The 14,829-nt window shown below is 38.3% G+C and overlaps 1 protein-coding gene across 1 annotated transcript in view; it reads left to right on the top strand.

Moving 5' to 3' along the window:
* LOC148955885 (uncharacterized) overlaps positions 1 to 14,829 on the top strand; it is a 395,061-nt gene that overhangs the window by 349,959 nt on the left and 30,273 nt on the right. Inside the window, exon 3 of the mRNA XM_089093000.1 lies at positions 3,828 to 3,907. Coding sequence (XP_088949126.1) covers positions 3,828 to 3,907 — 80 coding nt within the window. The remainder of the gene's footprint in view (positions 1 to 3,827; positions 3,908 to 14,829) is intronic.

Here is a 14,829-nt window from a genome sequence, read left to right as displayed (position 1 = left end):
GAGTGTAAACTTATTAAAGCACCCTAAGCTTTGAACCCTAGAAAAGAAATAGAAAATGACAAAAAAAAGTCCTAGAAGAAGATGAACTCGAACTAAAAAGACTTAGTAGAAACAAGGTAATACGAGGAAAGTTGCATTCCAAGATGGTAGTATCTTCTGATTTTTCAAGTGCAGAAGAAGCCTTACGGTCTATCATTCTGTAGGGACTATTTGTTTCGTTCAGATTTCTTGAGCAATGCTTTGCCCTTTACTTTTTAGCCTAAATAAATTACGTGGCTATGCTGTAAGGATAACAAATCCAGCAATAGTTTCTTTCTAAAACGAAACAAAAGAGGACTAAACGTAGCTTGGACTTGGCTCGTTTTTACACCATTTAAGAACTTGAGAAATAAGTACAAGATTCGTTTCCTTGCAATCTCGTACAGGCCCATGAGAGCCTCACAAAGTCTTATTTTCCACGGGGTGGGGAGGGGGGTTACCGAGGGGGGTGTATTTTCCGCGGGGGGTATTTTCTGGGGGGTATTTTCTGTGGGGGGGGGGGGTATTTTCTACGAGGGATATTTTATCGGAGGGGGGGGATAAACACCGGCAAACCCTAGAAAGAATTGTTTTCTCACTTCAAACTGTCCAAATACTTCCCCCCCCCCCCTATGTGCAAATATATAGAACAAATTAAATATTTCCCATATATTCTGTCACTTGTCTTTGTCTTGTCTCGCGTTAAGCTGAAAAAACTTTCGAAAAAACCAGTTTTTTCTCGATTTTTACACAGCGTAAACTTGAGTGAGTGGCTCATAATACGAAAGAACCAAAATACTTTTCGGTTACGGAAATTAAAAAAATCAAACTCAAATAAAATTCTCAAATTTGGAAAGTCTTACTTTCCACGGGGGTTATTTTCTGGGGAAATAATCACGGGGGGGGGGGGGGTAAACGCCTAGAACCGGTACCTTCATGGCAATCATGATACAAAGGTGCAAAATGATGCACCATGGCCTGCTCACCAAAATAATAATGATCAATAATATTCAGTGACTAACTAAACATGTAGTGGTTATAGTTTATGGGATTTATTGTTCTACTCACTATTCTTGGGGAGAGAGAAACCAGTGTTGCCACTTATACCGCATTTTGCGGTATATATCGCAATTTCAAGATAAATGCCGCACTTTTTTCTAATTATACCGCATACCATAATCATACCACGAAATGACTTTGATCAGCGTATTTATACCGCGAAATGACTTATCACTGAATATATACTAAGTGATGTCACCGTACAGAAAAAGGGACAAATATTTGCTCTCTACTTCCAATGATATACGGATGGATAGGTTACTGCGGAACTTACGAGAATTCAAACTAGTAATTAACGTGCTTCCAAGACCAAATATTTTATTTAGAACTTAATACTGTATTCAAATATAGGCTAACACTCATTTCCTGTAGAACATACATTCCAAAATTTAGAAAATTATTTGTTGTTTAATTTCTAACTGATTTCTTCTACGAGTAGCATATTATTCACTCAAATCAAATGTGAATGCAAAGTTGCAGAGGGTCTGTCCAGAGGAAGCTGGTTAAAAACCACTTATTCCTTCATGCAGACTAGGCTGTCTCATGGTTCAATTGGGCAGCCCCTCTGTAACCTTTATTTTCACGGTTTAATCAAAAGACATGGATTGCTTCGTCTTCACAGACTCTGCCTCTTGTTCACCACTTTTTCCAAAAACAAAATGGAGACCACTATTGAAGCAAGGCTTTTCTCATTTCTAGTTGAGCAGGATATCCCCTATTCGGTCACAGACAACTTTCCGAAGTTCGTGAAAAGTATGCCATGGCCAGATTTACAGAGCCATGCTAGTCTGATTAGAATAAAAGCAAAAAACATTGCTCAACAGGCTCTGGCATTTCATTTTCATGAAAAGCTTCTTGTCAACCAAAAAACTAACCGGTTCTCAGTGGATCTTGACTAGACAATAAATCAGTCTGCAGCTAAATAACTCTTCTTGGGTCAGTTTCTTTAATGTCATAATGGATTTACTGGTAGATTTACTTGCTCTGTTAGAGTGTAATCATGGATCAGTATCTGTTATTTTCAGTCAGTTGGTTGGAGTGACGGAAAATGTTAACAAGACAGGCGCTCCGATACAGAACTAGATTGGATATTGCACCACCAATGGGAATAAATCACTTAGTCAAGAGGTTTATTGAACAAAAATAACCATGGGCTACAGTTGTGAAATTTAGCTGTCATTAATGTGCCCTGGTTGCAAGTCATAAATGTAAAAAAAAATCTAAGAGTCTGGAAGATTTATACAAAAATTTTCACAATCCATTTTATCGCAGTGTGAAATCACAAGATGCATATAGGAATGAATATATCTGAGTCTTCACTCAGGTGGAATAACACAGCCCACCTGTTGGCTTTCATGTGAAAACTCTACAAGGATTACTCTCGAGTTTTGGGACAGTCACACTTTGTAATGGGACGTTTTTTTATTGAAGGTCCCCCACTTTTGAACACCAAACCAATTATAGATCGTTTCCGCTCCTCTAAAAAGATAAATGACTTCCTCTATTTTTTGACCCCTCTAGTTACGAGCTAACAGTTCCTAGTCATCAGCAACTCTTCTAGTGCTATACCTCTGGCATATGGAATAAGGCAAAGATGGACCAGGAATGGCAGTTCATATCAGGTGTAACTTTACCTGAAGGATTTGAATCTGGAAAATTTTGACGACTCTAACATAGTGGTGTATTGATGCCATATCCTTATACTAAAATCTGCAACTGGAGCAGTAATGTTTCCAAACGTTACAAAATTGATACAGTATTTTTTTTTCCTTGCCAATATCGAATGTTATTGCTGAGTGCCTTTTTTATTTTTTAGAGGAAGTCAAAACTGATATGCAAAATCATCTTAGTTAAATAAAACGTTAGCAAAATCATTTTAGTTCAATAAAACGTCAGCAGATTCATTTGCTAACTCTTTCGTTGACATTAAAAGTGGAATGTTGTATGAACCCTCAGCGAAAAGGTAGGTCAAGCCATGACAAGGGTGAGCAGGAACTGGGAATTGTTAAACGTGCAATTCAAGTGTACGGTAAAGCGAACTCGAGTGACAGCACTGCTGTGAATCAAAATGTTTTGCATAGTGCGACCATTGTAGGCCTTGACGAGCATGACCACGCTGTCTGATACCGAGTGACCTTTGTCTGCCTATGCAATTGATTCCTTTTAACTGTTTAGTGTCCTTAAGATGATAATTGGCATTAAAATCTAGTCTTGATCATAGTAAAGCTCTTTTGTTAGCCATTTCGTTTTCTATTTTTCCCTCTCTTTTTTCAGACAGTACCACATCTCTGGGTCATTATTTATTATTTCTCACATAGAAGCTTCAAGAGTTACTTTTGGTATAAAAAAATGGTCTTGAGTAACTACAATCCCTGTTAGTGCGCAGGAAGCTAGATACAACCTTTTTAAGCCTAGTTCTCATTTCTCCAAATACCTTCAACCTTTAATTTCGATCAGTCATTTTAACTAGGATTTGTACCAGTGATGGAGTCAAACTTCAATAAAGAAGGAGGGGGGAGTGAAGAAAGAAAGTTTCAAACACTTATGTATTCTGCACTTATGTAGAAAAGGGTGTCATAATCTTCTTTGATTTGGGGCGAGAGAAGGAGTAAAAATATACTGATAAATCAAAAACCAAACCATGCTGAGGATTTTTTAAGCAAGTAAATAATATGCTCTCTCGAAAAGTTAAAAATTGTAGAAAAGCATCACTACAAATTATACTATTCTTTACATTAATTTTTTTTGAGGTTTCCGTTCCTTAGTGTCATTTTTTATAATCAGTGGAGCCATCTACCATAGTACTTGCGTGTTCAAGGGTATATACAAGGTTTGTGCCGTTTTTTTTTTACTTCCGCAAAAAAAAACAAAAGAATAAACTGGGATCCGCGAGCGTTGAGCAGAAGTATTTAGTGAGATAGCGTTTAGGATTGTGCTTATGATTCTTGAAAAGAGTGGATATTCATTTCTGCTTTTAAACTTCATTTCTGCAATTCCATCTACTGTATATCATTCAAGCTGAGTGTATTATTCTAGGTGGTGATGGGTTTAATCATGATTGGATTGTGCCTGAATTGATTAAACCAACAAGTGGTATAAATTAATTAAAATACCGTTTGCTTCGGGATTATACCAAATTCAATTTGCTCGGATCCACGGTGGGACGGCCTTCCATGCCCCTCTTGCCCAGCATTTCTTTCCTGTCTAGCATTTCTTTTCTCCCTTCTTTTCTTTTATTCCTTGTTTCTAAGTTTTCGTTGTTATTGTTTTTTTGTTAACTAAGTTAATTTTGCTATTGTTATTTGACGAGAAGTTTTGCGTATGTCCCATTATTTACACACCCAACCTTACGAGCTCTGCTCTCTGTTGGGGATTAATTTTTTTTGTATTTTTATGTATATTAAATAAATAAAATAAATGCAATAAGTAGTCTCTTTTTCTTCTAGAACCGTCAATTAAGAAAACATGGTCTGCCCAATATGCCAAAGAAGCATCAAACCTGGTGAAAACACTGTCATATTATCCGAGAAAAGAGCCGATGCCGTGAATAACGCAAGCAAAGAAAGAGGTAGTAGCATGACTGTGACGACTGGAAATGAAGTCCACACCGCGTGTCGTCGTAACTTCTGTGACAGACGTCGAATTGACAGAGAAAAGGACTCTCAAAAACAATTGAGGAGAAAGAATCCGTTGCGGTTCCCCCGACCCCATCTTCAGCTCCAAGCTTTGATTTTTCGAAGAACTGCCTATTCTGTGGTCAAGCAGTGAAATTATGCAAGATCGCAAGTCGCGAATTCGTTGAAACTTATGCAGTACGAACTCATAGCTTCGACTGCTCGATTAGTGAAATGTGTAAGAGCAGAAACGATCAGTGGGCCGCGACAGTGCTTGGTCGGATAAATTCAAAGACTTCTGACCTTCTTGCAGATGATGCCGTTTATCATCAAATATGCTCAGTAAACTTCAGGACAGGAAAAGAGATTCCACAAAAATTCTGTGGTCAAGAAGAAGTGAGTGACGTACCTCCACCAAAGAAATGGAAGGAAAGACCGTGCGATAGTGCAAGGAAAGCCGCTCTCGAAGAAGCGCTTTGGTGTTATGCCAACAGTGAAGAACCTGCACCTATGACGATCATTTTAACAAAGATGGTTCATATTCTCTCTGAAACTGACTGTGATAATTCGGCCTACGGCTATTGTCAAGGCTAGGATCTGCTAGCCAGTGAGCACGGCGAACGAGTAGTTGTGTCCGATTCAAACGGGAAAGAGACACTCTTAACATTTAGAAATGTGGTTGACAGGATATTAGGAGAATATTATAAAGAGGTGAAAGCAGATAGTAAAACCAGAGAAAGGGATCAGCTCATCAAAGTCGTTGGAAGAATAATAAGAAGTGAAATCAAATCCATTTCGACAAGGAAGGATTCCTACGAATTTCTTAACGAAATATCGTCAGTAGAGAAGTGTTTGAACTTCGTGTGTCCATCTCTTTGTCTACTACTTTCATCGATAGGAGTCAACACGCCTCGTCTAATATCTTCTATCGGACAGACTACAATGCACGCTTGCATATCATGGGTTTTAATGTCTCCTGTACAAATAGGACTGGCTTCTCAGCTGCTTCACCATTTTTCATCACGATTTTTAAATGACACAGTGCACAATCTCGGCTTCTGCTTTTCGTACTCAGAGGTAAAAAAAAATTGAGAGATGTGTAGCAGTAAATCAAACGTTGTTGGAAGAGTCGAAAGAGAAAGCACATTTTTTCAGTATGTAGGAGACAACGTCGATTATGATATTGCTACTATCGACGGCCTGAATACCTTTCATGGAATGAGTCTTTTTGAAGTGTCTACACCTGAGTTGCCGGTAACGGAGCTTTCAGTGCCAAGAATAGAAGTAAGTGGAGATGAGATGAAGTCAATCTGCACTGTGCCATTCTTCACTTACCAAAAACCCGCCAAGTCACAACCAAGGACTTTTGTTTGCTTGACAAAAAATGGTGACACTTATGACAATGATTGGGAGGTTGAAACGCTCTGGCGCATCTCTGGTTTTTTCAAAAGTTCATACATGAGCTGGTCACCCTTTATGTGGTCAATGCACCAAAAGCTACCTCATCCGTAAAAATCAAATATTCGTTTTTTGCCAATGATTAACCACAACCCAAGCGATATCTCCTGTGTTTATTCTACACTTATGCATTCTAACGAGCGTACTAATCGAACTGAAAAAATTCTAGTAATTACCTTTGACCCACCGCTTTACTGGAAGGCGGAGTGTATCGTCGATGCAGAGCCTGGCACAAGTGCTTTAAGAAATGCTATTGTTGTCCTGGGTGGATTTCACACACGCATGAGTTTCCTAAGAGCCATAGGCTTCCTTATGGCTGACTCGGGACTTATGGAAATCCTAAGTCAAGTATACGCACCTAACACTGGGCGTAGTATGTTACAAGGCAAAGCTGTCTCTCGTGCAGTGCGAGGCCATGGTCTGTTGGAGATAGCCTTTTATAAGAACCTTTTATCATCAGAACTGGGTAACAGAGCGTTTAATGGCAATGACTTGCTACCAGAGCCCCTTGAAAAGGCAAAACAGGCGTACGAGTTACTCCTTGAAGGACATGCCATCGACGAAGCGCAGGTGTTGGAAGCAGCAGAGCTTATCTATGAATTAGTTCAAAGTGTAAAAGAACGATTGTCCGAGTGCAGAACTGCCCGTCTTTGGTTTCAGTATCTGGACTTACTCAGAATCCTGAGAAAGAACATGAGAGCTGAACGATGTCGCATCCTTGACCTGTTTCTACAGTCGTTGTTACGTATCTCTTTTTCCTTTGATGCTTCCAGCTACAAACTTTAAACGAAGCATGCTTGGCTGTTCGTGCAGTCGGTGTTTCAGTCGAAGAAAGACAACCCAGAGTAGTACACAATGTTACAGGAGTACCTGTTCATCCGAAGAACTGACAACTACTGGGCAGCACTTTCTCCTGATTTGGTGATCGAACAGATAATGAGAAATATGAAAACGAGTGGCGGTCTGATGAGAGGTAGAGGTGTGACTGAATTACAGCGGACAATTTGGACATCTGCTATGCCTAATTTGGTTCTTGTTAACGAACGCATGCAGAAACTGACTGGCCTCGTGGAGTTGACTATTGAAAACCACGCAGAAGTGATATCTTCGTGGAGACCTAGAGATATGGCAGACATCAAAAAGATAATTCGATACATTGAGCCCCTAGAACCCTCCAGGAAAGAACCACAGCTGTTGAACGTGGTTAATGGTGTCCGCGCTTCATCATCTGTAAATGCAGACGATGCCAAATCTGTGGGAGAGACGATTCTGAAGGATATGAAAGCGAAAGACATTGACTAATATATTTTCAGGAGAAAGGAGAAAGCTGTATCTATGGCTGAGAAGTCATCTGTGGTGATAGATAGCGAGAGGGTAATGGTCGAACCTGCTCTAATCTTTCAACGTCCAGCTGCAATGGCTAGTACCAGTGGTTCTGACTTGAATGAGGCACTGTCGTTCGAGCTCTGTACTTTCACCATCGCTCTTTAGTTCGTTCGAGGTGATGAGGACAGCCGAAAAAGCCTCTCTAACAAATGCACTGATGAAAATTGAGGGACTTGAGGGTCCAATGACATTGCCATCCTCCCAGAGAGTTTTAGATGGTGGCTGGCTAGTCCATAAGATCCCGTGGACTGCCTGATCCCATGGACTGCCTGCCTGAGGTGGCAGGATCTTAAGTAGATTATGTCACAAGACATTTCGGCCAGGCAGCGGTAGTTTTTGACTCTTACACTGATACACGAACGACAAAAAATTGCAAACAGCTGAAGAGAACTATAAGTTTGTCGTTTCTAATGATTGAATTCTCTCCTAACATGAAGATCGTCAAAAGTAAGGAGGAATTTCTGAGAAATCCCAAAAATAAACAACTCTTCATTGACCTACTTGCTGAGAGGCTGGCAAACTTAGGATGCAAAGTTCTATATGCTCAAGATGATGCCGATGTCTTAGTTGTACAAACTGCAGTCAGTTGCGCTGAAACTTCATCGACCACTTTGATTGGGAATGATACCGACCTATTAGTCCTTCTTCTGTACCATGCCAAGCTTGATGCATGTGATATCTTTATGCAGACAGACACACATGGAAATAACGGACGAGTGTGCGACATAAAAAGGATCAAGAACAAACTAGTAACCGAAGGAGCAGAAAATCTACTCGTTTGCCACGCAATGTCTGGCTTCGATACAAAGTCTAGACTTGACGGTGTAGGAAAACCAGCAGTTGTTTTCTGGTCACTTAAAGAAGGGACTTTTAAGGATGCTTGCAAGATCTTCATGACACCAGGATCCAACCACCAGAAGACTGCCGAAGCTGGGGACAAAGCTTTGCTCCGCATATACAAAGAGAAAAGCAATGAGAAGACCCTGAAGGATGTCCGGGTGTGAGCATTTACAATGTGGGTTAAAAGTGCAAATGCTTTTGTTCAGGCAGAGCGGCTTCCACCGACTTTGGCTGCTGCAAAGTATCACTTTTACAGGTGCTATTTTCAAATAATGAAGTGGCAAGACACGTCAAAATAACTAAAGCCTGAAGAGTGGGGCTGGCGCCTTTCTTCGTCACGGAATGTGTATCTTTCCATTATGACAGATGCTTCACCAGCATTGGAGAACTTACTGAAGATGGTGGGGTGCCAGTACAGCAGTGGGTGTGAGTCGCTCAGATACAGCTGCCGTCAGAACAGTTTGCCTTGGACCTTTTCCTGCAGGGAGTGTAATGGGGCGGTATGCACTAACGCTGCAGCAAAACAGGATGAGGACGATAACGAAGACGAGCAGGAAGAAGAATTAGCTTTAGGTTGTGCTTTAAAATCAAAATGTTCTTGTGATTAATTTACCTGAGTTCTAAACGTTTTTTTTATAACTGATTGATCTGAAGTTTTGATCTCGATTAAAGAAGTGGTTTTTCAAGATATTATGCTTAGCAACTCATATATTACAGGCCCCTTAGGGTGGAAATGAGGTAAATAGTAAAAAAAACTGCTTTTCAACCTCACTTTTGGCAATACGGTACTTTATTTGATATAAAATGATCCTTCAGCCGCAGGAATCCGGCAAATAATGATCTGCGTATTTTACCCCCCCACCCCTGTCGTGAAGGTGAAAATTGATACTGGGGTACGGAAAACTTGATTTCTGACGTCAGATTCGGATTCTTCATGCTTGATTTGATACAAAACGACCACTTAAACCCAAAAATACGTCCAAATAGAAATCCCGATTTCCCCCTCATTTTACCCCTTCAAGGGAGATTTCGGGTAGTTGTGCATTCGGGGGGATTCAGGGGGAATTTTTTTGTGTGATTAAGCTGATTTTTCTGAACATTTTGGTTTAAACAAAAATTCTGTTGCAATTTCCCCGAGGTCAAACCGTATTTTTCCTCCACTACTTAGAGAGTCTTGTCCATGTTCCCAAACAGATAGGATATCATCAACGAAACGAAACCAGATAGAGTGTTTTAAGTGGAAACTATTCAAGGCAAACTGTTCTATAAAAGCCATGTAAAAATTTGCCAAATAAGGAGACAAGACAGTGCCCATGGATAAGCCCAAGATTTGAAGGGACAAAAAATTTCGGAATTTAAAATACAAGGAGAACTTGTTGCAAAGACGAACAAGGGTCATTATTTCATCAATTTCCAAAGTTTTGAAATCCGACCAAGCTGAATTTTCCTCTAATTTTCTTTGTAAGGCCTGCTCACATTTATGGACATCGCATGAAGTGTACGTAGAAACTGCATCAAAACTAGATAAAATAGTTTTTTCTGTTGTACTTTGATTTTTTTAACTTCTCAACAAGATCTATGAAGTTTTATTTATATAGGATTCCTATATGATCAAAAGAGGCTTAAAAATGATTGCTAAAAAACTCCCGACACTTGGAATTGGAGGACAAAAGCGCACTATAACGGTAGGGCACGTAGGCATTATCTTCCTTTCTGGATTTTAGATCAACAATAAAGAATCTTAACTGAAAGAATTTTGTTATAGAATCGTCTCGATACATGAGGGGCAACTAATGTACTGTCTTACAAAATAAGTAGTACTTTTCTCAACTATTCTGTACGTTTGTCCTTAGGATCAATTTTATTTCTTTGTAAGTATTTTTATCCATTAAAAGGGTGTTATATTATATTTCTTAATACGAAGAGTTCAAAATTGCGACTGTGTTTCCTTTGTCCGCTCTCGTTATCAATGTTGTTTGCTCTTTTTTTAAGTTTTGGAGGATTTGATTTTCTCTATTTGATTGAGTTGAAAGCAACAAAGTTGACCTATAAACAAGAATACTGTTTACAATTTCACCTCTGAGTAGGTTTGGATTTTCGATTTCACCATGAGAGCTAAAAATAGCAGACTCCACTCCCGAAATAATTCCTGATGTATTTACGTGTGTTTGAGCCATTGCAAATTTTGGTCCTTTTGAAATAATATTTAGCTCCTTGGATATAAAAACTTTAGAGGATAGATTTTCCAAAGGAGGGCCAGGACAAAATCTAGGAAGAAAAATCCGAGTTTACTGAAACTATTGATATTCCAACTCTAAGAATTTTTTGCGGTAAACAAGTTTTTACTAATTAGCGAACGTATCTTAAAAACATATGTCATATTTCTAAAATTTCGTAAAATTCTTGAGGGGACAAAATCTGATATAATAAGGATTTGAAATTTAGTATTTTATTACTAATAAGTGGTCTAAGAATGTATTTAAAATCGTCTGATCAAAATCTCGAGATATCCATTTTATTCAGCATAGTTGAAAAACCTAGTAACTATAACATCGGGGATAACATGACCCCCAAGCCCCAGGGGAAAGGTCTGTGAGTCATAAAATTTGCCCTGTGCTTAAGTATAGTATTTGTTATTGGTAAGTGTACAAAAATTCATCGGAGCGGGGGAGGGGGATTTTCTACTGGACAATGTTCAGTGGGGAGGGAAATTTCTGGGGGGAGCTTTCCAAGGAAAATTTGAGCTATTTTCAGCGTATTTGGATTACCTCCACAGCTGCGTCATCCAGGTTAAAATTCAATTTATGAAATATTCAGTCAGGATGCAATCCTTGCCAGACATTCTTCTGTTAGATTCCTTCGTATTTTCACGGCCGTCTAACATTTTGGGCAAGGGTGGAACCAGCACTCAAAATTCAAGTGAGATGACTCCAAAGATTCCCTAATCCTGTAATGACTATAATAATCATTCGCATTTTAGACCTTCTATGTCAGGAATGTAGCCAGAGGAGGCCAATGTGAACCAAGGAAGCCAATGTAGGGTTAAACTTTAGAAAACTTCCTTTGTTTCTGTGCATACCACCATTATGCGCCAGTTTTGTTCCGCCCTCTCCAGGGTCCATCTCCTTATTACAGCTTTTCTTGCCAATGGCGAAAATTCTGAATCTGACAGATTGAAAATCAATGGTATTAAACCCACAGTTGACAATCTTTTAAATCAATCCACCTGGTGACGGAGAGCTGTCCAAATTAATAGAAAAGGAGTTTTTCTTTTTTGGGGGGAGGAGAGAAAATTTTATTTTATGGCAACGACTGGCATTGCTACATGTAAGCACGATTCATATTTTATATTACAAAACGGCTAAAATTTCCAGTCAGCTAATAAAGCAATGAGAGAGAGAGAAATTTATTACGACTAACAAACAACAACTATAGTTTAAAAACCATCCCAATATGTAAAAACTTGTCCGGGGAGGGGAGATTAGACAGATGAATAAATCAAACAATGAAGAATATGACTATAAAGTAGTATTTTAAGTAGAAATTAAAAAAAAAGCAAATTATAGGAACATAAACCAGTTAACACGGGGAGGGGGCGAACCCCCTCCCAACGGGATATACTAAACGTGGGAGGGAGGGAAATAATTAATTTATTTCCCTCCCCTTTTTCATATTCTTTGCTTATATCCTTTAGCAATTTCTACTAATTTCTGTGTGTGCTAATTCTACTAATTCTACAATTTCTACTAATTTCTGACAGAGCGAATATGCAATATGACAGGCCAAAGACAGCTAATTCTCTAGACTGTCTCACTGAAAATACGAACATGTCCGCCCAGTTTCTTTAAACTTCTCCCTCAAAAAGTCTCCATGGATTCTAAACTCATTTCAGTGTTCCAATGTACACAGTTAGTTCGCTTCGCTAGGCTGTTATTTAGCTTTTAACCTACACTTATGTGTAGGTTATCTGCTATGCCGATTGTATTTTTTTTCGTTTTGTCCATTGAAGTCGAGTAGAAATAATTGAATTAATACCTTTGATAATTTTGCCTAAAAAAGGGCTAAATTCGAGGGCATAACTTCTCAAAGTATCCAATTATAATCAATTATGTTTTTGTTTTACATTATTGGGTAAACCAATGAAATTTTGGAAATATTTCAATGGAATATAAACAAAAATAATGTTCCGCAGTAGGAGACTGAAAAAATACAATGTAATATTACATTTTTATTTTTCGTTCTACTGAACGTGCACAAGGGAGCCCAAGTAGTCCTCCAGAGGAAGGTAAACATAAGAACAAATTTATAAGCCGGAGAGGGGAGGGGGCAAAGTTTTGAAAAAGGGTCCTATTTCGTCAAGAAAAACATTATAGTAGTTCCAAGTGTTGTAAAGTTTTACCATCTTTTTATTGTATAGGTGTTCGCGGAGGAGAAGGCTGGCTTCCCCTTTGTTCTTGCTTAGGGATTTTCATATTTTCACTTGAACAAATTGATCAGGTCTATATCAGGGTCAAATTATAGTCACGCCTGCCGATAGAGTCAAAATAACGCACGACTAAGAAGGCCCTTTCTAAATTCTCTAGATGAACATTGTTCAGCTTTAATCATAAAATTTGTGATTGACAAATCCAAGTCAAGAGTTGAAGCAAAACTATTTGAAATTAGAAAAGATGGGAGCTTGAAACAACAATTTTTCGCCTCTAGCAGGAGTTTGGAAAAAGAGAGAAAGGTATTGTATAAAAAATGAATGGTTGGAAATAAATCAATGTTGATACAAGCTTTTTAAACCAACTTCTTCCTATTTTAATTTTCCGTTTCTAAAATACAAGTGCAACTTGAAAACCAACCGAAAATCCATCAAATTTATAAAACTTGACTTTTTAGCGACACATTCGTTATAGTTTGGCTTGTGCATTGCTTCGAAAATTTTTGTAAATGTTTTCCAATTAATTTACACCATTATTTTTTTTCCTTTAAATAAATGCATCTTCTTTTCCTCTAACCTACGTTAGCCAAACTAAGCATGTCTTCTATTCTCTGTTAGTTTTAAAATCCTATATATTAGACTATTGCTTCAATATGGCTTAAGCTATTAATGGAACCTGTGACATTGAAGGGACCAAAATAGAAAACCTACTGGACAGTGGAAAAGGCTGACCTAGAGCCACTTGCCTATGTTGTACCACAATTAACTTAAGAGTACCTCTTTGGGAATTTTTTGTAGCATGTGGAGGGGGTGGTCAAACAGGTCATCTAGCAAGAGGATTAGAACACTGGCGAAACTAATTTCTGAGAGGAAGCACAACTCTGAAACATGAGAATATGTTTACCACGACGAGTTCTGCGATAACGCTGTAATTTCACGACGGTATAACTTAGAATAAGACCTGCTAGAACCCTTAATCTTTCCTCGTTAGAACTGCTCGCCTTATTGTACTATTTGTTGGAAGAGACGTCATTTACCAGGCTTACCTAGACCTGCATCTTTCCCAAGTCATTTCCTCTGTTCTTTACCCTTTTAAATTCTTCCTTGTTTATTCTCTTTAATTTCTCAATAGTTACACCGGTTTACACCCTCAATGAAAGATTAAAAAAAACTTCTTCACTTTTTTGAAAGACATAAGAAAAAAGTAAAGAAATAATAAATTAGTAAAGATTAAGTAAATTAGTTAACGGAGTTAGTCGAAATTATTAAAGGAAATAAAGAAAATAAGAAATCAGCAAAAAAAAATTCAATCTCTCCCGCCTTTAGTCCATCCCGTTGGAGAGGCAGTTTGTCCCTTTCAGCGTTCACTGGTTTTTGTTCCTATACAATGTGTTCTTTTCATTTTTACTTGACATTGTATTTTACAGTCATATTCTTCATTGTTTGATTTAATTATCTGCCCCCGCCCCAACAAGTTTTTATATCGTGGGGTTGCTGCTAAACTGTAGTTTTGTTTGTTACTCATAATAAACTTCTCTCTCAATGTTTTTCTACTTGACTAGAAATTCAGAAAATTCACCCCCCTCCCAAGAAAAGTATATGCATACTTACCAATAACAAATACTATACGCAAACAAAGGGTAAATTTCCTGACATACAGATATTTCCCAGGCGGATGTGGGGGATCTTGTTGTCCCCAAAGAAATAGTTACTGTGCTTTTCAACTATGCTGAACAAAACTGCTAGCCTAAATTCTGATCGGATGACTTTGAGGAAATAAGGGTGTAGGAGAGGGGCTAGTTTCCCTCCGATATTTTTAGTCACTTAAAAAGGACACTAGAATTTGTAATGTCTATTTGAATAGTTAAAAATATTTTAAAAAAATATGTTTAAAAATTCAGTATAGTATGTGATTAAAAATGGATTCCTAACGTATAGTTTTACCATTAGATATTGAATCCACTGAAAGGAGAAAGAGATGTGGGAAGTAAATATAAAAGAAGTTCTTTGTCTTTCAGTTGCTTTTCA

This window comes from Artemia sp. Qi Xiang Cuo, chromosome 1 (genome assembly GCF_049724085.1).
Source record: "Artemia sp. Qi Xiang Cuo chromosome 1, ASM4972408v1, whole genome shotgun sequence".
Taxonomy (NCBI): Eukaryota; Metazoa; Arthropoda; class Branchiopoda; order Anostraca; family Artemiidae; genus Artemia; species Artemia sp. Qi Xiang Cuo.
The sequence above is the reverse complement of the archived record's forward strand: the minus strand, read 5'-3'. Positions and strand labels throughout refer to the sequence as shown.